The sequence below is a fragment of the Indicator indicator genome, chromosome Z (genome assembly GCF_027791375.1).
Source record: "Indicator indicator isolate 239-I01 chromosome Z, UM_Iind_1.1, whole genome shotgun sequence".
NCBI classification, from domain to species: Eukaryota; Metazoa; Chordata; class Aves; order Piciformes; family Indicatoridae; genus Indicator; species Indicator indicator.
In genome coordinates, this window is record NC_072053.1 from 20,511,309 (window position 1) to 20,537,323 (window position 26,015).

The 26,015-nt window shown below is 36.0% G+C and overlaps 1 protein-coding gene across 1 annotated transcript in view; it reads left to right on the top strand.

Moving 5' to 3' along the window:
* Positions 1–26,015, top strand: part of SPEF2 (sperm flagellar 2) — a 98,073-nt gene that overhangs the window by 54,207 nt on the left and 17,851 nt on the right. Inside the window, 7 exon segments of the mRNA XM_054397530.1 lie at positions 2,679–2,817; positions 4,122–4,351; positions 8,948–10,128; positions 10,231–10,448; positions 10,535–10,743; positions 10,831–10,954; positions 11,055–11,252. Of these exon segments, the coding sequence (XP_054253505.1) occupies positions 2,679–2,817; positions 4,122–4,351; positions 8,948–10,128; positions 10,231–10,448; positions 10,535–10,743; positions 10,831–10,954; positions 11,055–11,252 (2,299 nt within the window).

Here is a 26,015-nt window from a genome sequence, read left to right on the forward strand (position 1 = left end):
ATGGATAAGTAAGAAAAAGGAAGGAGAAGAAAGGAGTGTTTGGAGAAATTCGGCAATTTTTTTAGACTGGTAAATATTTTAAAAATAGAAATGTGGTTTTAATTTTTCTTTTTCTTCTCTTCTGTTTCTTTGAACCTAATTTCATTTCTCATGACTAAGCAAGTGTTCATCATAAAAGATTAAGTTTCATATAGGTGGTTAGGCACTCTTCAATATTCAATTGAATTGAACTCAGTATTTTAAATGTTTTGATTAGGGAAGAATTGGTTGGAAACTACATATTTCATCGATGCTCTTCTCTCTAATTCCCTCTTCCTCAAGCAGCAAGACAAAGACTTTTTAATTATTTTTTCAAACTCCTTTCCAAACAGTTCCTTCCAAAAACTGTATATTGTCCAAGCCAACAGGCCAATTTCACTCAAAAGTAAATGTCTGAGAAACAGCAGTCCCAGAATTAAAATAGCTTAAAAATTTTTGAAGATGGTTTAGACTGGATGAAAAGTTCCTCTTTCTCATTAAAAGGAAGAAGATAGAACCTAGCTGTTACAGACTATGTTTGGCTAATGTTGGCAGGCATTTCATTATGTAGTAGACGTGTCCTTGGCAGGCTAACTTTTCCATAGTATTTATTATGAAAAATAGAAGGCAAACCACAGTTAATGAATGAAACAGAGATCTATCAGGCTTCTTAAAGTCTACACCAGATGACATGCTTGTACACCTACCACTTCCAACACTGTTTAATCCAAAAGCAGTTTTGGGATAAATATTTTATTATTTTGGGATAACAAGATGAATGGAATAGTAGTAACTCTGAAGATTTTAGTAGTATGAAGATGAATTTTAGTGATTCATCAATGTGTTTAGTTTCCTGGAGGTTTTTTAATTTTCATCTTATATTTGACAAACAAAGACAAGAACCTATGGAAAACTGAACATGTTAAGGTGTATTTCATAATTGCACAGGCACATAGCTGGTACCTTGGAGAATCGTAATTTCACTTGCTGCTGTGGTAACTAGATGCCTGTGCTTTTGATTATACAGATACATAGAGACTAGGATAAAGTCACTAGTTGTGAATACTTACTACAGTTTTATGTTGGTTTCACGGTTTTAAGTTTCTAAGTTTATTATTATTATTAAGTTGTTTCTCTGTTGCATCAATGTGCCTTGTCTTTTATTCTGCTATTAAAAGAGCATCATTGTCACTGAACTATTCAGTACCTGCTTCTGAAAATGGAAGGAGACAAAAATTGTCCTTCACTTATCTTTGCAATATACTCATAGAAGCTACTCAAAGAAAATGCAGAAAAGTCACAAATACGGCAGCCTTAAAAACTGTCTTAAAGAAAGATGGCTAGACAGGCATAAAACATTCTCTAAGATATTTTCACTTGCTTAGAACCTTTACTTTTATGTCTTTGGCATCAAATAAGAAACCCCTCTTTCAGACCCAAATCCATTCTATGCTTAAAATTCTGAACATTGACTTTCTTGCTCAAAGATTACTATAAACATAAACAGTGTATAAACAGTGTACAGAGCTGGACTGTGTTGTGACTGAGAAACAGCATTAAAAGGACATACCTTATGTTTTTCAGGGTCCAAGTTTCTACATTTGTTAGATAAGGAATTTCAGCCTCAAACTTAAGTATTTTGAAATCTTAGAGTAAGGATTATAATGGAAATAATTTTACAGTCTTTAACTTTGAAGTCACTTTACCAATTAGTATATAATGTTCATCGTTTACAAGATCCTGCAGTTAAATATAGGGTTATATATTATAGAAGGTTATATATTATAGAAGGTTAAATATAAAGAGAAATCAAACTGAACATGCAATTTGCCTTTTGGTGTAAACCAATCTCTAGTTACTGATCCTCTTCTCTTTTCTGTAAAGTTTTGAATGTCTTTCAGTGCCTGCTCCATGTGTCTGTCAATACATTACTTTAGATGTCCATTCATCTATTTGGCATCCTTTTCACTTTAGACATTGCTGACTGTTTCTCATGTCTTGTCCTTTCAGCTCCTTAAGTATTAGCCTTGCAGTGAGACTGATTTTTTTTTTATATACTCAGTTCTTCCCATTCTGAAAACTAAAAAAACTGTTAAATTCTCAATGTTTTTAAATGTTTCATACAAATACTTTGTGCATAATTTTGGTAGAGGTGAATTATTTTCTTAGTGCTCACTAACAAAACTCTTTTCTAATGCAGCCTAAGATTTAGGTCATGAAATAATCATATGTAGGAAGCCTGGAGCAAAGCCAGTGGGTTTAATTTTAAAGGACTGGAAGTTAGAAACAGTAAAGCAAGCTTTTACTGTGATCAAAAAACCATAATAATTTAGAAGTGTTTTCTGTAAAAATTAGCCATAACAGGATATTTACACTTGCATCATTAATCTTATTGTATGTAGTGTTAATCTAGTTCAGTGTTGGTCTACTTGTATATCCTCTGCATCTCTACATTAGTTTTATTGAGAAATTTGATGCTTATAGAAGCACACTTTCATAAAATACATGGTGATTCTGAAAAATCATTTATTCATGAATATAAAAAATAAAATAAATATTTTACTGCCTAAAATAGGTTGAGATGTTAAGCTTCTGCTACTGAAGACTGACAATTTTCTTCAAATTATGTAAATATTATTATGACATTACTGTTTAAACAGAGTTAGCCACAAAATTTCGACTAGAACTTATAAAACAAAAAGCTTTAGCATTTGTTGAAGAGCTTACAATGAAAGCAGAAGAGGCCTACAAAGATATGGAAAAGTGGCTTGGATCCAGGTTTTTAGCAGAAATGTCCAGGTAATGTATATCCAATTATAAACAGGGACCTTGTTTTTTTAAAAACTAGACTATGCTACTAAAGATACAGAAGCTAATAATTTTGGGGGGGTGGGGGAGGTAGGGGGGGAAGTAGAAAATACTAATTTCATTTAATGAACTAGAATTTAATTTTATCTTAAATGATTGAATGGTAGTAATTAATTTCTTGGGTGATTGGAAGGTTCTGCTGGCAGCACTAGAGGTAATAATTAGTTCTACTGCTTTGCTAGAATAGACATTTAGCAGATTTATGAGCATCACCAGACAACCAATTATTCTGGTTAGTAGAAGCCTCCAGATAATTTCAGTGACTTCTCTCACTTTGGAATGTGGTGTTCTTTTCTTTACTGTGCTTTACACTTGTTAGAAAATTCCACCTAGTTTTATTTACTACCATATAGAATATTTCCCAAAATTATGTTAAGATCCCTTAAAAAGAAAGTTCTTCACAGGTTTTCTGTCCTAGTAAATACCACTTCATGACATGTAGGCCATCTTGCATAGAATAGCCTATGTCCATATCATTAAAGGATTTTACTCTCCAAAAGAAAGGGATCACTTTTCCTTTTAGAAAATATTGCTGGTCTGTACTAACTTTTGAAGCATACCTGAGATGGTGCTAGTTGATCCATGTCACAGAAAGCCCAAGACTAGAGACAGGAATGCAGGATTTGAAGGCTCTAACAGGGAATAGCTCAAAGTGGCTGAGCATTTTTTCTTCCGGCCAGTTCCATTTACTCCTCCAACAATAAGCACTACCAAAGACACAATATTTACAGAATATAATGTCTTTTGACCTGACACTCTAGGTCAGATTTATGTCTAGTGAAATGTTATAGACAATACCTTCCCTGTATAAAATGTGCTCATTACACTTGAAACAGGAGTACATATGCCTCTCCACAATGGTATGTACATCTGTGATTTAGGGGCAGAGCAGAAGACAAGGCATTGAAGCAGGCAAAATGATGATTATAGGTGAACATGTATGCTCCACTCCTATAAAATTTATGGAATAAAAAAAGTTTTACCATTTTCATGTTTTTCCATGAGATCTGTTCTGTGGCTTAGATCTGCCTTTATATAAATTTCTTAGCATTGTCAAAAGATTTCCTGCTGCCAGAGCAGTACGCTCCATAATAATGACTACAGAATTCAGAAGGGATTTGTAATTCTTACTTTAAGAAAGCTCTCGAAGTGTAAACACATATAAAATTTCAACCTAAGTTACTACCATTTTGTGTGTAAAGTACTTCTTGTTTTCTGCATTTACACTTTAACAGTGTTGAAAAGCTGATTGGAGTTGCACGACATCACATCGAGAGTTCTAGCAAAATCGAATATGAAATCACTTTAGAAGAAACAGATTTCTTCATCAGCAGTGATGTAAAAGTGATTGCTGACCCAGCACCTTCACCACATGTTCCACACATGGAGGCCTCTGGAAATGGCACTCTAACTATTTCACAAATTAATACACTTCACAAGCAGTTTCTTCAGGTGGCACCTAAAGGTAAGACATTTTTTCCCTCTTCATTCTGAAGAACTGTTAGCTACGTAATTAAAAGGTAAAGTAGCTGCTGAGGGCTACTAAACATTAGTTACCTATATTGTTAAAGATCATACTACAATTAAAGATCCTGCTAAATAGAAAAGTCATAGTGCCAAATATGGAAACTGTGAAACAGCAGACCACTTGAAAGCTTTTAATGTCTTTGCTATGAGCTTTATATCCTTAAGACCACAAACAGGAGTATCTCCACAACAGAAGCCTCTGTAATGTGTTTTTGAGAGTCACACAGACCATGCTTACATTCATTGAAGATGCAAGTCTTTAATTTGTTCATGCATTCATAGCTCAGTGAACACTTGTAACAGTGTGAGAGCTGAAATCCCTGTCCCGCACTGACAATAACCTAAAGCTATATTATTTAAAAACACATTTTAAAATAAATCACCATTTCAATGAAACTATTATATGGGGTATATTGTGACTATTAACCATGATATTCTTCAAGTGAATATGTGGAAGTTGTTTTGGGTGATTTGCAAGTGTTAACCAGATATGCTTAGGTTTGTACATGTATTTATTGTGTTCCTTCCCTCTAATCATGGGAACCTTAGGCTCAGGAGGCTTGAAAATACTTTCTTATAAAACTTCCCACTGCTGTATAAAAGTAACAAAACCACTTAGGCAAGGCAATTTTAAACTGAAATGGAAAGTAGTTAAACACATATTTGCAGAGGATCTAACTACTAATGGTGTTCCATATTGCAATTACAAGCATAGTATGATTGCCACTAAAATCATGAAATACAATGTGTAAACATGCTTACAATTTTCTATCCAACTCTTTTGATGTAATAAAGCCACAAAGGCACAATGAACTTGAGTTTAATTCTTTACAGAGAGGCTTTATGTGTATATTTATGAAACTGTAGACCAAGTCTAAATAGAATAAATCTACCGATCTTCTGTACTGTGTAAACAGCTAAATTCCTAAGGTTGTTCTGAAAATGGAATATTAGGCTTGTTTACTGTAGCATTATGGAGATTACATATAGTGAAATTTTACCTAGAAATCCAAGCAAGATAAAGACTAACAAAGGAAAAAATATTATGCTGGAAGAAACAAACATGCAAACAGTTCTCTCACAAGATACTTGGTAAATGTCAAAATGGTGTCTTTTCAAGATATGTTAAGAAATTGCCAAAAGGGAAGAGAATAATGGGAGTGTGAATATACTTTAATAAAATTATTTGGTATATACAAAAGAAATCTTATAAAAATTGTAAACAGTTTTGTGTTTCCTAGGAATTTAAAGTGTTACCGAACCGCTGATTCTACACAGACAACTTTGTTGTATCCTGCATAGTTGGTTCTCCATGCAAGCACATTACCCATCATTCTAAGCACCAATGGATGAAAAATGCAGCCTATGCTGGACCTTCTTATCCACTGACAGTCTTTTGTTTGATAATGAAATACTTAAATTGCTATTTTTCTGTTATTCCAAGTGCCATTGACCAAAAGCAAGGTGGATATGCAGTATTTGTTCATTTCACTAACTCCTTTGATCAATTTGTTAACAAAGATTTTGCTGTTGCTTCCCCTGCGTTTTTTCTAGGGAGACCTGTGGCAGGTCTTAAATGCAGCTACTAACACTCACATTTTTTCTTTTATCTTCTGCAGTCTTTTTGGAGGTGTTCTGTTCTTATCTACAAAATTAAACTAATCCTCTATTAGAACTCATCCCCTTTGATTCCCACTAGCACTGTATTCTTCCTGGAACCACATCTACTCTCAGTTCAAATAGCACACCGCTGGAATGTCTCGATTTTTTTCTGAACGTGAATCAAAGAATGCAATTTTTGTAATGTTTGGCATTACTAAACAGATCCAAATTGATTCTGTCCCAAGCTTTTGTTCTCCATCTTATGACTGATGACACAAAGGAATTTTAATTTTTTTTCCCACAGTTATAATCCTCTTGAACCATTCCAGTTTGAACTGTAGAACTGGTTATTCATTAGAATATACTTTAGTCAGGTTTTGGAAAAAAAAAATCTGTATCTAGTCTCCAAAAAATGTTTAAAATGCTTATTCATAGAATCATAGAATCAGTCAGGGTTGGAAGGGACCACAAGGATCATCTAGTTCCAAGCCCCCTGCCATGGGCAGGGACACCTCACACTACATCAGGCTGGCCAGAGCCTCATCCAGCCTGGCTGCAAACACCTCCAGGGATGGGGCCTCAATCACCTCCCTGGACAACCCATTCCAGGCTCTCACCACTCTCATGGGGAAGAACTTCTTCCTCATGTCCAGCCTGAATCTCCCCACTTCCAGCTTGATTTCATTCCCCCTAGTCCTGTCACTACCTGATATCCTAAAAAGTCCCTCACCAGCTTTCTTGTTGGCCCCCTTCAGATACTGGAAAGCCACAATAACTTGTCAGTTGAGTTTTACTGTGTTGCTAGATTTGGAACAGCCAGCCATATTAAAATGTGCATCCAGTTTCGCTGAGTTGTTAAGTAGAATCTTTTGTGGAGTGGAAGAGTCAGAATTACATACTGACCCTAAATAATATCTATAGATTGTGTTTTCTCAGGTACTTTTACAGAAACAGTTTCAGAGCTTAAATCCTCATGAACTGCACTTGTTCCTCATTACAGCACTTGGTCATGAAGGGGATAAAAGTTGGTCTTCTCTCTGCTTTTTCCTCAGCAGGAGTCTTATGCAATTCTTTCTCCCTTACCTTAGACCAAATCTGACAGAAATTTATAAGACCTTCATAATTCTACCCTAGTGACAAACTTGTTTCAAATTGGCCATCCTAAAATTACTTTGCAGACAAGACAAACTGATGTAGACAACACAACTGCGTAACTTGCGTTTCCTTGGGCAAGCATGGTAAGAGTATACTAGAGGGAGGATGTCTAATGAGTGTAATCATAGCTTGGAGGGGTTATAGAGCTGATCTGATGATTCATGCCTATTAGCTGTATGTTTACTGTTCTTGCTTACTGTAGGATATTCTGCCTTTCTAAAGAGACATATAACTGATCACTTAATAATCATGTGATGTCCAAAGTTATTTTTCTAAAAGTTTAAACCCCTGCTTTTGAAATTAAAAAAAAAAAAGTGACAAATGTTGGTAACATTGAAGGTCTATCTGACAGTGACTCACAGAATCTACTTCAATTGCCATTGTTCTAATTAACAGCAAATTTCTACAGGTTCCCCAAAGCAGTAAGCACTGTAGACGTGTTACAATGGTTTTGACCCTTCTATCCTCTGACTTCTGCAGTTGCAGACCCATTAACTCTGCCCCCTGTCTGTTTTTTACATTTTCTTATGGCTTTGTGGCTACCTAATGTTAGGGAAGGTTGTTAAGAGTGCTTCTACTCTTCTCTTTTTTCATCCTGGATATGGTACTTGTGCATATGTCACAAAAAAATGTGGTCTTGTTATTTTTGCTGTCCATGCAGACCACATCTTAGAATAGAATGGAGAAGGCAGTGTAATTTTTATGAAAATGGGAACAAACAGTTCTCATGAAAATTGGCCCTTTCTTGTAAAAAGCAAGTGGAGTGCAAGGACTGTTTTTCTTAAGACCTTTTAAAGCATCAGAAATAGCATTTCTGTCTGTGATCAACCTAATGTAATTGTTAATTTTGCTTCTTGATGGAAACGTCAAAATATGGGGAATCAGATTGTTCTTAGGTCATTTACTCAGTGCTTTACTTGTGCTACTTCCCAGTGAACAGATTTCTAATTTTATTGCCTCAGTTCTGCATGGAACTTGTCTTCACTATTTGACTGCTTTATTTTCTAAAATGTAATCCTATGGTAACAATGCACTAAAAGAACCATTACATTACTTACTAAAACTACAAGGTCTGTGAGCTCAAGAGACAGAGTTTTCAAAAATGTCATTTTACACAGTTTGCTCCTACAAAATGCAAGAATGTCAATTTTGAGAACAATTTGGGAAAATAATACTGAGAGCATTCTCAGTCATTTAAGGATGTTTCCACTTTGAGAACAAGATGTGAAGCTTGTACAGTTCTTATTTTTCAAAGCAGTAAAAAGTCATTTTGCAGATAAGTATATTTTAAGAAGATCAGGTCATCTACAGATGCTGTAGAACAGCTTATGCAGGCTTATAGCAGATATTTGCTTATGTATTTACAGACTTGCTCCAAGTCAGGTATAATGGGCATCATAATAGATTTGTGACTTCGATATTGTCTTCTGGAGACATTCTGCTTGAAAGACCATTCTGAGTTCCACTACCTAACTGTGTTTTTGTCTGCTTCAAAAATGGTATTGATGCTGCTGGACTTAACTGATAGCATATGGTATCATAATCCTGGTAGTTAAAAAGAAATTTAAGTCAAAATGGACCTTATCTTAGAAGTGTTTTGGGTAGCCTCCAAGTGATTTATTAGTAGAGCGGTTTTCCTTGTTCTTTTTTATTGCTTTTTTTTTCAAGTCACGTTGTAGTCCAAAATTAACAAACTAAATGAATAAAGAAAAAATATAATTGATAATTTATGAAGTAAAAACTATTTTATATTTAGTTGTTTCTTTTTAAATTATAGCCATAAGAGCACTGAAGCAATTTAAAAGCAAGAGTAATTCCTCTAGCAAGAGAGAAGTTGGTGACAGAGGGAAAGAGAAGAAAGATTTGGAACATCAGAAGACAAAGAGGAATCACCAGTTTCCAAAAATATGGTTAACAAAATACTCATGGTTAAAATATGATGATGAAAAGGGAATAATGTTTTGTGCACCATGTCGTAAGCATAACGTGGATTTAGGGGAAAATATTCATAATTTTTGTTCTGGCACTGATGACTTCAAACTTGAATTTATAAATACGCACCAGAGTAGTGAAGCTCATGCCTGGGCTACCTGCATGGAAGCTGCCAGTACTTCTTCACCAGATACAGCTTCTGCTGAGCAGATGTTGAAGACCATGAACTCCATAGCATTAGGTAGAGTAGAAAATATTTTTAGAACATATCATGTTATGGCTAAATCTGCTCATCCCTTTGCAGACCTTGATTGCATGTGCAAACTAGCTGATAAGAAAGGAGTGAATCTTGGTTCTGCATTTAGAAATGACAAGTCAGCAAGAACATTTATACATCTTATTGCTGAAGCAGAAAGAAGAGCTTTGAAAGAGAAACAGGAAAAATGTAAATTCTTTTTTGCTGTTAGTGACAGATTCATGGACAATATACTCAAAGTAGTGGCAGTTGTCTGCATAATCTTTGGAAAAATCCATTGCCAGATTGTTGGAGTGCAACCTGTTCAAAAAATGGACACTTCAGCTATAAAAAATACAATTGAGAAAACAATGCAGGTGAATTTTCAGCTCAGTTGGGCAAGTGAAGATTGGTCAAGAAAATTAGTTGGATTTGAAAGCAATAGGACAGATGTCATGGTAGCAGAAAATAGCAACGTAACTAAACTGAGGAAAATTCATCCTTGTGTACAGTCTGCGAATTGTTTTGCTCACCGTCTAAAGATGGCTTACAAAGGATCACTGAAAAATATTCAGCTATACAACATCTTAGGCGATGCATTGAGAAGTACATATCATTTTTGTCATAACTCATCTCTAAATAAGAATAATCTCAAAGCCACATATGAAGCCATGAAGTTACACTCAGCTATTCCTTCTCTCATTGGAGACTCCCAGTGGTTTCCTCGTCTGCAAAGAGCTCTCCAAATTCTCCTTAAAGTTTATCCTGCCACTGTTCTACATCTGAGTAAGGTAAATCACTTAAAATTCACATGTAACACCAGGAAAAAATAATTGCTATGGACAATTTTGGTCCACATACCTGACACTTTCTTTTCCTGTATTGTTATCCAGATTGAAAGAGATTCAAGAGCCTCAAGCAGTCATAGAGTCAAACTCCTTTTACACCTCCTTCTGAGAATGGCGACAGTAAAGTTTTTTCACTTTGTGTTGGATATCATCAATGTCCTCAATGTTCTGTCACGCATTACACTGGATCACAATGCCTTCATTGCAGACATAGTTGTGACCATGCAGTCAGTGTTGGAAACTCTACAGATGTATCAAACAAGGTCTGGCATTTCTAACAACGGAACTGCTATCTCTTAAAATACAGTAAAACAATATTGTATATTGGTTAGTATTCTGTATCTTTCAGAGCTGGTCCAAAGGAACGCCTGATGGAGACCGTTCAGCGTTTTCATGATTACCAGCTTATGGACAATAGAAATATTTCAGCAGTACGAACCAAAGTACTAAGTAATTTGCTGAAGAGTCTACATAATTATTTTTGTGATGCAAGTCAAGATATTTGGAGAGCGACCATTTCTGGAAGTTTTAAAATATGTCCTGAAAAAATGAAACAAGGTATAGAACCATGATAGTGGCTAATTGTAGTACACCTTCTAAATTTTCTAAAAGCATAAAAATATTTTTCTGTTGCCTCTGTTACAGAATTTGGTGAAAATGAAATGTCTGTCTTGATTAGACACTATGAAGTGAAACTAGAAGCTCCTATTGTGAAAATACATGAAGTAGAAACTGAGTGGAGCATGCTGAAATTAGAGCTATGTAACAGGTAATAAAACTACATTTGTGTCTGTTTTTTATTTACTCAGAAGGATTATGGAAATACATTTTGTGATAGTTATAATCATAGTTCTTACTATGCTATTTAGATTTCGGAACATCCAGACCTTGACATGGGATTCAGTGAACTCAGATTATTCGAAGAAATATCCCAACAGCCTGACATTGGAAGATTTGATCCTGACTTTGGCAGCAAGCTCAGAAACAGAGCGAGTCTTCAGTCAAATGGAACTCATCATGATGTATTTGCATGCTAAACTAAGGTCTGAAAGTGTGATGGGTCTTTGGTAATTCAGATGAACTCTGCAGATATCAAAAAAAGGTGACCCACCCAAAAGCTGTTCATATGTGGAATGCTACTTGGCCGAGAAATAGAAGACTTCAGGGAAGTGATACGATGATAAAAGACAAGATTACACCTCTCAGTTTGCCTTGGAAGGTCTTTGTGGAGTTACCTAGATGAGGATTGTTAGTTTTTATTTAGCAGTCTCCTTGTAACATACACATACAGTTTAACAGAATAACTTGCAGGGTTAATGACTGTAAAAATTTACATTTTTATCATAATGCATTATTATGTTAAAATACAACTTTTCTTTATGTTCACTGCTGAATCACCAGTAGATGTTTACATTTTCCCTTCTGAGATCTGACTTCTACAAATCTGGAGCCAATGAACAAAAATAATGGAGTACAATTTTAGATTGGCAACATGTGGACCAAGGAATAACTCTGAACTTCCATCTAATTTATTGCATTTACCTGAGTCATTATAAATTATAACCCCTGGAGTTAATTGTCATCTTACTATCAGACATCAATAGTTAAAGAAGACTGATTTACAAATGTGCAGAGTATCAGTTCATTATTTCTGTCAGATTGTTACTTGATCTCTGTAGCCTATGAAAATTTTGGATCATACCTTTTCTCAACGTATGTATATGTTGCTATTTTTTATTGTCTTGTGGATCAGGTTTAACATTAACTTTTTGCATATTTTTGTCAAGCTTATACTCAGAAGAGTTCCCTATGCAAGCAGAACAGACCCATTTTCCATTGCTGACTATTAACTGCACACATCATTGTTCCCATAGAAATACTTTTACATCCAGGATATGACTTCACAGCTTGATCCAGTTTTTTCCCTGTAAAAATGTTTGTAAGGGTTTCAGTAAGAACACTGTATCTTGATTTTTAATCTAGGAGCTGAGAATGAGAATTTTTCAGAGAAGTATCTGATTTTGTAATTTCATCATTCTACATGCTCCACATGCAACTTTCTACTTGATAATTTCCAATCAAGGCAAAGCATACCAGCAGAATATATTTCTACCATCAAGGGAAAAGCCAATATTTAAAAAGATAGCTAAAAAGAAATCATTTGTAACCCTTCTTCAAACAATGATGAAGATGAAATAGAAATAATTAGGGAGAAATAAATGTGAGGTCATTCACCTTTACATGAATCCTTTTATAAATGAAGATTTACTCTGTTAATTGCAGAAGATATACTACATGCAGACACACGTACACACACAAATAGCCTCTTTTGTGTGTCTCTCATACATATTTATACTACTAGGTCTAAAAAGTTTGTCAGAAAATGAGTAAGTTTTGCATGCAAGCCTCATTAGAGGATGTTAGTCTTACCAAGTAGAGTTAATCTGTAGAGATCAGAAAAAGAAGTACTGTGCATCATACAACTGATTATAAAAGATCTGTCATTGAAATATCTTCATTGTGATTTCTTAGATAAGAACAATGTTTAATTAGACTTTACCTAATAAGTAACAAAATATATATTATACAGAGTGTCTATCAGGTATGTGGCATTGCTAATTTAAGGATTTTTGGGCTGGACTAGATGACCTCTAGAGGTCCCTTCCAAAGAAATGTGTTCTATGATTCTATGGTTTTCTCTTAAGTCTCTTAATTATGTTCTCTTAAATTCTCTTAATTATGAAGGTTTTCTGCCTCAGGTTTTCAAATGGAAAGATATACATACAATGAGATGAGAAAAAGTTTGAAACTGCCACCAGAATGCTTAATGGAAGGACGACAAACCCTAAAGGAATGAATGAAAGTATATTTAGAATCTGAACCACTGTAGTCACTGCTATGATGCACAATGGCTACATCACGTTTTTGGTGTTAGGGTTGAAGATAATGGATATAGTGCTCCTGGAAAAACACTAGCAAAATCTTAGTATAACAACAAATAGTTGGAAAGGGATTTCAAGAAGTCATCATTGTCTAAAAATGGGATTAAGTTTAGTCAGAAAATCTGTTATCCAATATTTGCCCCTCTGTCTTTTTGGTAAGGTTTTTAAGCAGTCCACTATAGGATTTGTAGTTTGTTTTCCTTGTTTGTCTCCATACATGTTTCCAGGTCTGCACATTCCAAAATTGTATGCCAACAGGAGCCTTAACATCTGAAAAGAATGCAAGGAATGTACTTTCTGGTGATACTGTAATCTGCCATCATTCCTACAGGCTTTTCTATAGAAATTTCACTTTGGCAGTAAGATTCTCATCGTGACATTTAGGCAGTTCATTATTTCAGCCCAGTGTGACACTTCACATTTTTTCCTATTGGATGTTGTCTTTTTTATCCAAGACTCCTCAATTTGTAGGATTAACTTTTAATTCTAAGATGGGGGAAATTTGTGTGTTGCTTGGGTTTTAATCTTTATTACTGGAGCAGTTAATAAATGCATGAATATTCATGTTAAGAATTGTTTCTCTTGGGGTGAAATACAGAGGGTTTTGGCATGGCACCTGGAGATGTGGTTTAATGGCCATGGTGGCATTGGGTTGATGGTTGGACTCGATGATCTTAGAGGTCTCTTCCAACCAAAACAATTCTGTGATTCTATAATATTCTCCAGTGTGCTTCAAGGCTTTTCCTGGTTTATCTGCAGTGCAATAAATGTATTAATTTGTTTCCTCTATTTCCTCAAAATACTTTGAATGGTTGACGATCTCACCACTTGTTCAACAGCTTTCACAGAATCACAGAATGTTAGGGGTTGGACAGGAACTCAAAAGACCATTCAGTCCAAACCCCCCCAGCAGGATCACCTATACCAGATCACACAGGAACGTGTCCAGGCAGGTTTTGGATGTCTCCAGAGACAGAGACTCCATCACCCTCACAGTGAAAAACATTTTTCCTCATGTTTCCATGGAACTTCCTATGCCTCAACTTCCACCCATTGCACCTTGTCCTGTCGTTGGGCATCACCAAGAAGAGCCTGACTCTATCCACTTGGCACTCATCCTTTACATATTTGTAAACATTAGTGCGGTGATCCCTTAGTCTCCTCCAAGCTGAAGAGACTCAGCTCCCTCTGTCTCTCCTCATAAGGAAGATGTTCCACTCCATTAATCATTTTTGTGGCTCTGTGCTGGATTCTTTGAAGCAGTTCCCTGTGCTTTTTGAACTGAAGGACCCAGAACTGGACACGATACTCCGGATGCAACCTCACCAGGGCAGAGTAGAAGGGGAGGAGAACATCTCTTGACCTAATAACCACCCCAGAATGGCATTGGCCTCCTTGGCCACAAGAGCACATTGGTAGCTCATGGACAACCTTCCATCCACTAGGACCCCCAGGTCCTTTTCCCCTTCACTGCTCTCCCACAGGTCAATCCCCAACCTACACTGATCCATGAGGTTGTTCTTTCCCAGGTGCAAGACTGTACACTTCTCCTTGATGAATTTCATTATATTTCTCTCTGCCCAGCTCTCCAGCCTGTCCAAGTCCCCCTGAATGGCAGCACAACCCTCTGCTGTGTCAGCCACTACACCTAGTTTTGCGTCATCGGCAAACTTGTTGACAGTGCACTCTGTGCCCTCATCCAGGTTGTTGATGAATATATTGAATAGCACTGGTCCAAGTACCGACCCCTGAGGGACTCACTAGATACAGGCCTCCAGCTAGACTCTATCCCACTGACCACAACTCTGACTTCCTTCCTTCAACCAGTTCACAATTCCACCTCACTACCTGATCATCCAGACCACACTTCAGTTTAGCTGCAAGGATGCTGTAGCAAACGGTGTCAAATGCTTTACTGAAATCAAGTTCTTTTGAATTCTGGTTATTTTTGCAAAATGCCTGCTATCTCTTCTAATTGAAAGTATTTCTTCACATGTAAGAAATTAATTTTCTAATCAATCTCCTGCATCATTCAGCAAAAACCTGTTTGGTTTGGTTCCTTTTGATTGTTAGGTTTTGGGGTTTGGGTTTTTGTTGTTGGTTTTTGTTTGGTTTGGTTTGATTTTGGTTTTGTTTGTTTATTTGGTTTGGTTTGGGTTTGTTTTAAACTTACCAAAAGTATTTTTTAAAGAACATTTTCAGTGTTCTGAAAACAGTCTTGTTAGGCAGAGAAGGCCAGTTCTGGGAATTGTTTTCCTATTCATCCCAGAGAATATTATTTCCTTTTACAACTTACAGCAGATATCAGATGTCACCATCTCTGTGACTGCCCATCCATAGCATCTCTCCATGATTATAAAGCATTGACAATGTGTAAATTTCTTTATCAGAAGAAGGGAGGTTGAAGTGAGTAGGGGGCCAGTGTCTTCTCCTTGGTGGCAAGAGGCAGGACTAGAGGAAATAGTTTCAAGCTGCACCAGGGGAGCTTCAGGCCGGATGCTATGAAATACTTCTTCATAGAGAGGGTTATCAAACCTTGGAATGGTCTGCCCAGGGCAGCGGTGGAGTTGCCATCTCTGGAACTGTTTAAGCAGCGTGTGGACCTGGCACTTAGGGACAGGGTTTAGTGTTGACCCTTCAGTGCTGTTGGACTGTATATCTTTGAGGTCTCTTCCAATTGGATGTTTTCCATGATTCTGTGTGATTCTGTAACAACTTATGAATTAAACTGATAAATCACCTTTTGTCTTGTAATATAATCGTGTATTCAAAACCAGTTTCATGTTCTATTATGTAAAAACAAATACATTAAACTTAGACAAAAATTCTAAAAATACTTTGAGGAAAGTTATTGGATATCTTTTGCCTCTCTTTCTGAGACTTCCTCATTCCTTGTAGGTATGTCATGAGGAGGAATTAGGTTACTCACCATTTGAAGTTTTTAAACTACTATAACTTTCTGAAGACACTTTGGAGTTGTTTCAGGAGGAGACAGTAAAGTAGAAGAAATCACCCTACAGCACATCAGTAAATGTGTAATTAATAGACAGAAATCAGCTTAGCTCTGAATGAAAGAGATGGATGTTCACATTTACACCAGAGGAGGAAAAATGAGTAGACATTGCAGATCATCTGGCAGTGCTTAAATGTCTCACAATAGTTTATGTTTGCCACAGGCTTACATCAACTAATGTCAAATTTACGTGAAAATTATGTTCTAGTATCAAAGTTCTGTAAACAGTGATTAACATTTTAGACACAAATCCTTTAATCTGATTTCTGACTTGAGCTCTTGGTTCAAATACTCTCAACTACTTCTTAGGTATGTTTCTGAAGCATATAGCCTCACAAAAAGTGGCATGAAGATATTAGTGTTCTTTTCAAATTTTGTATAGAAGAACAAAATTTTATTTCATTTTAGGAAGTCACTAAATCATAGGAAATACAGGAAAATATTATTTTATTATCATAAAGGGAAATCACAATAGGAATCAAACAGTTCAAAGCATAAGATAATGTGAGAGAAAGAAATTAGATTGCCTGAGTACTAGGAATCAGATGTGGAGAGGGAAATGTTCAGTAAAACATGAAATACAAATTATGATGCTATGTTTTTCATGGTAAAGCACTAGACAACAATTTGAAACTGCAAATGAGATGTAGAAAACTTCCAGTTATTTTAACATAAAGTTTTCCTGACTCCTTAGTGGACCATAGCCTGTTCTCCCTATGAACCCATTAGAAGTTACCTGTTTTATTGAATCTGCTTTGAAATCTCCCAAGAATGATACATCTGCATTGTAGGCTTTACTGTACCATATGGAAATCATCTTCTGTCTTGAAATTCCCATCAAAATAAAATTCTCTTGTTACATTGAAATTATTAAATCAGCAAACCCCAGTGCTTTAGTAAGCTGCCACATGATTTTTAGAAGATGTTCTTTCTCAAAGTAGGAAACCCAAAACCATCAAGAGGTGACATCAGAGCACTGATATCCATCTGCCAGTACTTTTTTCCTAGCTTTTGTTTTCATGCTGAAATTTATGGTAGGACAAAAGTCTTCATGACCAGGTGCTTGTACCTGTCTCCTTTTTGTCCCTACAGACTTTAAGCTTCTCAAATATGTTTTTCCCCCTCTTCTCTCCAAGGCTAGACATGTACATTTCTCAGCTGTATTAAGATGTGCTGAGAGCATTACCACTGTTTTTCCTGATTGGTGGCAAACAGGTCTACAGATATTGTGGACTTTTAATTGAAACTGACAACTTTTGAATACTGATGTTGTGAAATCAATATTGAAATACATTCTTAAGATCCCTACCTCATTTCTTCATAACAAATCTCACTTCGTTGTTCCACTTTAAAAAAAATGTAAAAAGTTTATTAGCCATAGAATGTGAAGAACTATACCTTTTCAAAACTAAAAGAAGCTGGCCTGTAAAAAGGGGGATGGGGAGGTGGGGAATTAAGTACTTCAGGTATCTCACCGATTGTGTTTGCTTTTAAAGGCAATCTGAAAACTTACTCTTTTAATGCTCTGGAATTGATCATAACCTGACAAAATAGGCTTTGTCTCTCAGAATTTATATAATTTGCAATTTATTTTAACTTTGTTATTGTTACTATCCTCACTGAGCTAGCAAAGGCCATTTTTGAAAGAAAAGATTCATATCTGTGCATTAAATTCTGTCATACATGATTTTGTGGTTTAACACTGTGCATGAATTTTGAACTTTCTATTTGGTTGTAAGCAAATCCATACAAATTTTAAAGAACAAATAGGGTTTGCTGCACTTATTTATTTTTATTTTATTATTTCTTTAAAATAAAATTAATGGAGCTATTTATAAGTCCCACAATCCAGTTCTGAGAAGCTTTCTAAGCAATTCACTTTTGTTTCAAAGTTTAACAGAAAATGGCCTGTGTTTTCCATCCTGTTCTGCAACACAAGCTTGCTTTAAAGAGTAGAGATCTGTGATTGATGAAAATAGAGCACAGTGAAACAAAAGGTTGGTAGGTATTCAATACACAGAACTAGTGTGTGATTGGTGTTCTTGAGCTACTCAGCTGCCAGTGTAGAAGACTATGTGAAGATGAGTTAGTGACCACAATGCAGATCAGGACAACTATCAAAGGAATTGGAGTGCAGGGCACTATTTGACATTTTGCTATTAGACAGCCACACATGATTTATTTTAAATGAGAAAATCCTACATTTGGCCTGAAAGATACTACCACTATCAATAGTACGTAACTGCAAAATTAATATTTTTCCATATGATATTCATATGACCATTAAAAGGAAAACAAACAACTCTCCTGTAACAAATGAATGCTATTAAAAATGGTAAATGTAATTTTTCTTTTTTTTTTTTTTTAAATCCTGACTTTCTTTTATTAGGTTTTATACCAAAGAAAGTATTTATTGACATTTTTAATGATTTGATTCATTTCAATCTTGGAACAAATTGCCTTCCTGATGCATGGATGAACTTAACACTTCCAGATGTAAGTTAACCCTAATTTTCATTTCAGCTGAAGTATTGGTTTGCATAGGAGTTGCAGCATTGCCCTTGCTATGATAAAGGCAAGAGTACAACTATTACAGGGCATAACCAGTTTTTTCTTCAAATTCTTCACTTTCATGAGAGAAAGATACTAGAAGCCGCTGTGCCACCAATAAAATGTTTTTGTCAGCACTCTATTTATTTTCAAATTTGCAATTTTCAAATTATAAAAGTTCCTTAGACACCATTGAAAATTCAGTTCCAGAAGTTAAAATAAGATTTTATGTTCTTTATTCCAAGACATAAATAAGAATAAATATGAATAAATTCTGAAGCTATTATCTCATATTATCTATCTCATAGGCAGTTTAGATATAGATCCCCATATAGGGAGTGTGGGTATTTATTGAGAGGAATATCAATTGCACATGCCAGCTGGCCTTAGTGATGGACAGCGGTCTGTGGCCTGCTTTGTTTAGTGGTACATATCCAAACCAGGGAAAATACATAGGGATACAGAGCATACAGAAGATGCATGTTTGTGTGTGAATATTTGACAATATTTATTCTTTTGTTTTTATAGTTACAAAATCTGGCATCTGCATTCACAGTGAACTCAGAACTTACTGACTGGCGCAGATTCTTGCTGGCAGCAGCACAGCCATGGCCAGTGCCATCTGTGACACAGCTTCTCAAGACACTACATACCTATAAGTCTCTAGATGTGACTGGATCAGGCTTTGTTACACAGGAAGACTATATGCAGGTTATCATTCCTTTCTCTTTCGTAAAGCTGTCAGAATTGAATCATGGATTGTTGTACTTACTCACATTCAGCAATTAGCTCTGAAATTTAAATGATTTGAGAGTTGAGGGGAAAATTGTCCTCAGCAAACTGAAGGCTTAATATCTGTATTATCCACAGTTTCACAAATAAGGCTAATCAACCTTACTTTTTACTTCCTCATAAATTAATTTCAAGTGAAAGTCCTTCTTGTTCTAAAGAAACTGCTCTGTGAGCACTTTGGCTAGTATTAACTTGTTTGACACTGTATCTATAAGACAAAAATTTGCTCCAAATAAAAAACATATTTTAGTTTGGGCTCACCAGCTCAAATTAAATATTTCCAGAATGTTTCCAATAAGGAATTTTTTGGAAATTAAGAATGTTTTTCAGGCCTTGAATACACAGTAAATTATAAAATCCTTTATTATTTATTATTTAATCTTTATAGACAATTTCTATTTGAACCATCACATCATTCAGCAAGGTTTCTTAGGAAGCAAGACTCATGAAAGAGTATTAAGAATACCTTTTTCTTACTTAGGAAATACTGCTAATTGAATTTTCACTTACTTTGAATTCTTAATCTTAGAATGATTGCTGGTTCACTCTTTTAATACATACAAGCCATACATATCATACATATATGTGCCGATACATATGAGATATCATATAATCATAGAATTATTTAGGTTGGAAAAGACCTTTAAGATCATCGAGTCCAAACATAACTCAACTACCTTGACCACTAAACTACACTGAAGCACCACATCTACACACTTTTTGAACACCTCCATGGATGGCAACTCCACAGCCTCGATGGGTAGTGACCAACACCAGCCTCATTACAACCTCCATGCAGAAAAAAACAGAAAAACTAGCAGAAAAGCATTTCTTCCTCTCTCTGAAAATCTCTTGGAACTTCCTGTTTTCTCCTATTTCATTGTCTCACTTTGTAAAGAAAACACATAATAACAACACAGTATTTTCTATAACCAAGAATGTAGTAATGTACCTGAAATGTGGTAAAGGATGTTGGTAGTAGAACGTGTCACTTTTTTTACAGTATTTTAATTTAATGCCAACAGGAAGAGGCCATTGAATCTCTCATTAACATCTGTTAGTCAAGAAGATTTCCAACTATTTGGAATCATCTCTATGTGTCTAATAATCTCACAGGAAATATACTGTTATTTTTTCAATCATTACAAATCTTTCAATGAAAATGGAACCAAAATTTATTCTCAGTTTAGTACTGTGACTTACACACATTCAAAACATCACAAAAAATTATTTATTTTACTGTCTTAACAAGAAGCAATGACAAGCAATATTCATGTAGAATAACAGGAAGAACCTTCCACTGGGAATTTAAGGTGTCCTAGTTGGCCTCTCTATCTGCACCTGTACTAATAAGCTACACTAGGGAGCATACCCTTAGATAATTGTACACAGTCACCCATACTAAAATGTTGTTTGCTCAGGCTGGCATGCTGGTGGCCTGCCATAGGCTGCTTCCAAGCAAGTGATTCTTCTGCAGGAAGTCTGTTCTTAATCATCCTGTTTTAGAAGGTGTGGTCTAGCTGATATTTCCTGCGTGTTGGGTCTAATATTGGAGGATCAGTTCTGAGTACTTTTAATTTAGGCATAGCTCTGTAGTCATTACAGGACATTTTCTTGATGATGCTTCTTGGGATCATAGGTTTACAATCATCTTGTTATTTTTAACCACTTCTCAAAAGCAGGAAGTCACTTCTATCATACTCCATTTTCAGTAATTCCCACAGTATCTCTTACAAAGTACAAGTAGCTACTTAATTGGTCAGATGTCATTGTATATTTGTAAGAAATTCAGTCTGATTAAGATCAGGAATGCAACCCTCAGTAATCTATCTATTAAACAATTATAAAGCATAAACCCCCACTTTATTTTAGTATGTGAAAATAAATTACTTTTTTTCCCTCTTTTAATCAGGTCGGCTTATGGTTTAATGGCAACGATCTAGGCATAACAGAAAGTTGCACAGAACCTTTGCCTTTAGAGAGGCTAAGACATCTCCTACAGGTAACTTTAAAACCATGAGTAATTTGAAGAGACCTCTCACTATTCTAACCTGAGTGGTCTCATTCAGAAGTCTCTTGGGTCTCTCTTTTTTTTTTTCCATAGCTGCTGCAATGCTTCAGTGTTTTTTGAGGTCAGGTGATGCTTCAGAATATCATTTACTATGTATAAACCCCACAAAGTTAGAAATAAAGTCGAAAGAAATCTGGGAATTGTCCTTCATTATTCTAAATCAAAATCTACTCAGAAATGTACTTAATTATTCCTGTCCTCTTTGAACTGCATTAGTTTTTCTACACAGTAACCAGTTTCATATTTCTACACAGTAACCAGCTTTATAAAGAATGGGAGCCAAATAATCTCTGAATCTAAGGCCATGGAAACCTCCATGTAAGAGGGAGTTAATAGTGTAATCTGATAAAAAAAAAAGGTTCGGACCTATTTGTCACGATACAAGATTTTATCAATTTCTCTTTCTTCTGTGAAAGTCCTCAATCTTGAAAATACTACAATTTCTGTTTCCTTCAGTGATTCAGATGATTCTGGTTTATCTTGATTTACACAGCCTCAACACATTTTAAAATCTAGTATCACTGTATTATCACTATAATGTCAGCAGTCATTACTTTAATCCTTTACAGTATTTGATTTGTACTTGACTGAATTCCACTTGTAGAAACTAATTTAGATATTTTTCTCCTTCTACAGTTTTTTTTCAGTTTATTTGCAGATATCAGCAAAGATCCTCCTCTGCTCAACTATACTGAGATGCTACTTTATTTTGCCTTCCATTCTGATCCAGTTGAAGGTGTTTACAGGGCACTTAGTGTTGCTGCTGGAATACATATTGATAGAAAAGAAGAAGCTTCTCTTCCACGTGTGGTAAAATGTTACAGTAAAATATTAGAGAATAGTAGTACTGCTTGCAAAGTATAAGTAAGCTAGACTTTTGTATATTTTTTAAATCCTGTGGAGCTCTAGTCTTTACAAGTAGTCCCAATGACTTTATGGGAACTCTACAAATGGTTTCACTGGCTTTGACAATAAAGCTCAGAAATATTCTTCCAAAAGTCTGTAAATATGCTTGCCAAATAATAATGAAAGTTACTGGTAACTACTTCTTGTATATCTGAACAGAATAGAGAATAGAAAATATTCTTTAACTGAAGCCTAGACAGTTAAGTCCAACTCTCAGTTCATAGGAATGAGACTATAGTGTGAGTTGCAGTATTGCTATCTGAACATATAAAACCTGGTATTATTGCTTATCTTCTTTTCCACAATGTTTATTTTGGGTATTTATAAGTACGTACAACTTTCTTGTTATTTTCAAGTATTTCGGTGTGCTTGCAAATCAGAAGTATTAATAATTAGTTTCAGATGAAATAATAGTTTTAGCTATTTTTAGAGTCATAATGAACATATGGTCACCTGCAATGAAGCTTTTGAACACTGATAATATTTCTGGAATGTGTTGTTATTTTTAAAATCTCAAAACTGCCATTAGTGCACTGCATGGATCAGGTATAAGTATTTTTTTTAAACTTAAAAAATACATATACACATCTGAGAAAAAGGTCAGTCTTCCAAATAATAAAATGTTTCACTATGCTGTCACAATGACAGTGACTCTAGCATTTACCTAATACTTCAAATTTTGCTTTGCAGAAATGGTAAAGGAAGAACATTTTCTCACCAAACCGTGGAACACACTGTGTATTTGTAATTAAATTTAACCAATTCAAATGCTTTTATTTGGTACAGCAGAGTTTTTGTCCATAGACAAGACAATTTCCCTGTCTCAGGATGCTCCCAATTAGGTGCAGCAGACCTGAACTTAGTTTCCACGTTTCAGGGAAAAGTTCTAGCTCTCTCGACACAGGAGAGCAACACAACCTGTTCTCTTCCTCATTGTTTTCCACTTAGTTTGCTCTGTTTGGCTGGGACTTTTGTAAAATTGTAACTGCAATAACATTATCACATATGTGTCAACGACTTTTTAAGGCTGTGAGTCACAGGTGAAGGGAAACATTTCCCTTCCATCTAGAATCAGCATGTGTCTCTGATAAACAACATGTATACCACACTGAACCTGAGAATTTCCTGATGCTAAGTTTCCCACTCAGTGTGTTGGCTTTGTGAATCTATGCTATGTCTGAAGCATGTCTCGCAGTGTATTATATAGACTGTGTGCTTAATTCATCCTCAGCAGTCCCTTGGAAACCTGGAAATATCTAAAAAATCTAAGATACTAAATTAATATCTTGCACTTTTATATCCTTTAATTTTATAGTAGGGTTGTTTTTTTTTCTTTAGGTTTGTGCTCAGAGTTACAGGACTGATAGAAAACCTTATGCCTCGTGTTCCGTGTGTGTACACTTTAACAGTAACATTGAACACAGAAAAAAGGAGGACTAATAAAATCCTGTTCCACTGAAGTGAATGAGTTTTCACCATTCCACAACCACAAACAGAAAGGCATCCAAAGTGTTGTCAGCACCAAATGAAGAACCTCAGATTTTCTCTACCTGTAACTGTTAACACGTGATCCAAATATTCCAGTTCTCACCGCAAGTACTAGAAATCTAGCAAATATTTTGTGTGGAATATTCATCAGTGGAATATGAAGAGCTACCCAGCTTCTCAAAGAAGTTCTGTAATACACCTTAGGCAGCCAGCTTAGACGTAGACACATACAAAGCACCACCTAATTTAACTTGTCTCTTTTTTTTATTATTGTGTGCTCATCAGACAAATATGTTCTGGAGCCTTTTGTAACTTTAATAATATCATAGCAAAGATGCTTTTACTTTAAATGCTAAACATTTGGTAATTTTGTAATTGGTGGTGTGCAGTTTATAGACAAATGTAAACATTTAGTATGGTGAGAGATAAAAAAACCGAAAGTGCTGATGTTTGTGTTTGTAATCTCCAGTGTTGAGTGCTAAAAAGATTTTATCAGTGACTGTTCCTCCTGTGTTGAAAGAGACATGTATTAAGGCCTAGGACATACAGCACAAATGTGACTGAATCTCAGCAGTCTCTCTGTCTTAATGAGGATTGTGTGTTCAGTTAAATGCAAAATTAAATGCAATATTTTATTGTTGTTAGTGGTTAGTCTACACAGTGACCTAAACTAGTTAAAACATTTATGTAAGGCCCTTTCTCGCTGACTGTGTCTAGTGCCACAACAGAGGTACCTCATTGCTGGCTTATAGCAAACTTTAATTTTGCTGCATAAAGCCTTTCTCATACAATCATAGATCCATAGAATCATAGAATGGGTTGGGTTGGAAAGGACCTTAACGATCATCTAGTTCCAGCTCCCCAGGGACAGGGACTCCTTCCACTAGAAGGCCTCATCCAGCCTGATCTCAAAACTTCCAGGGAGGGGACATCCAACCTGCTCCACTGTCTCACCACCCTTGCTCTAAAGAATTTCTTTCTAATATCTGGTGTAAATCTACACTACATGAGCTTCAGTCCACTCCCTCCTGTCCTATTATTACAAGCGCTTGTAAGAAGTCCCTCTGCAGCTTTCTTTTAGGCCCCCTCAAGGTACTGGAAGGCTGCTGTAAGGTGTCCCCAGAGCCTTCTCTTCTCCAGGCTGAACAGCCCAAACTCTTGCAACAGGTCCCCATAGCGGAGCTACTTCAGCCCTCTGATCATATTTGTGGCACCCCTCCAGATCTGCTTCAGCTGGGGGCAGCAAAACTGGATGCAGTACTCTAGGGGGAGGGGGTCTCACAAGGGCAGTGTAGAGGGGGAGAATTACCTCCCTGGTCCTGCTGGTCAGACTTCTTTTGATGCAGCCCAGGAAATGGTTGGCCTTCTGGGCTGCAAGTGCCCAGTTTTTCATGTTAAGTTTTTCATCAACTGACATCCTTGAGTCATTCTCCTCAGCATCACTCTCAAGGCATTCCTTGCCCAGCCTATATTTTTATTTGGGATTGTCCCAACCCAGGCATAGGGCCTTGCACTTGCTGTTGTTGAACAGCAGCACAGATCTCTAGATTGCAGATTAGGATGGCAAATGGGTACCTCCTGCTAGTTCTTGCCCTCTCAGTGTGCCATTCCCAACCATTGCTGAGTTTCCCTGTTTCTAGGTGTGTTGATAGGGGAGTTTGGGACTGTTTGGTCGTAGGCTGTGGGTTCGGTGCAGACTGCACTCAAATCCAGCTATCTATCCCCATTTCTGCCTCCCTGATACTACACAGCCTTTTGACTGTCTCCTGCAGCTCAGCCACCTGCAAGTGTGCATCTTTTTCTGTGGAGAGCAGCTAAGCCTGTGTTAAATGTTAGCTGAAATAAAAGTTCTTGCAGTGACTCCTTAACTTGGACTAGAAATTTCATGATGCTGTTTTCATGTGAACATCTACAATTATTAAGTTTACTCCTTATACAAACAAAAAATTCTTGGTAGTGTATTGCAATTTGTAACTATTAAATGTTTCTTACGTTTTGTTGCTCTGAAGAAAATTAATTTCTCAGTGGAAAGTTTGCCATATTCTTGGGAAAAGTTGTTTATTAAATT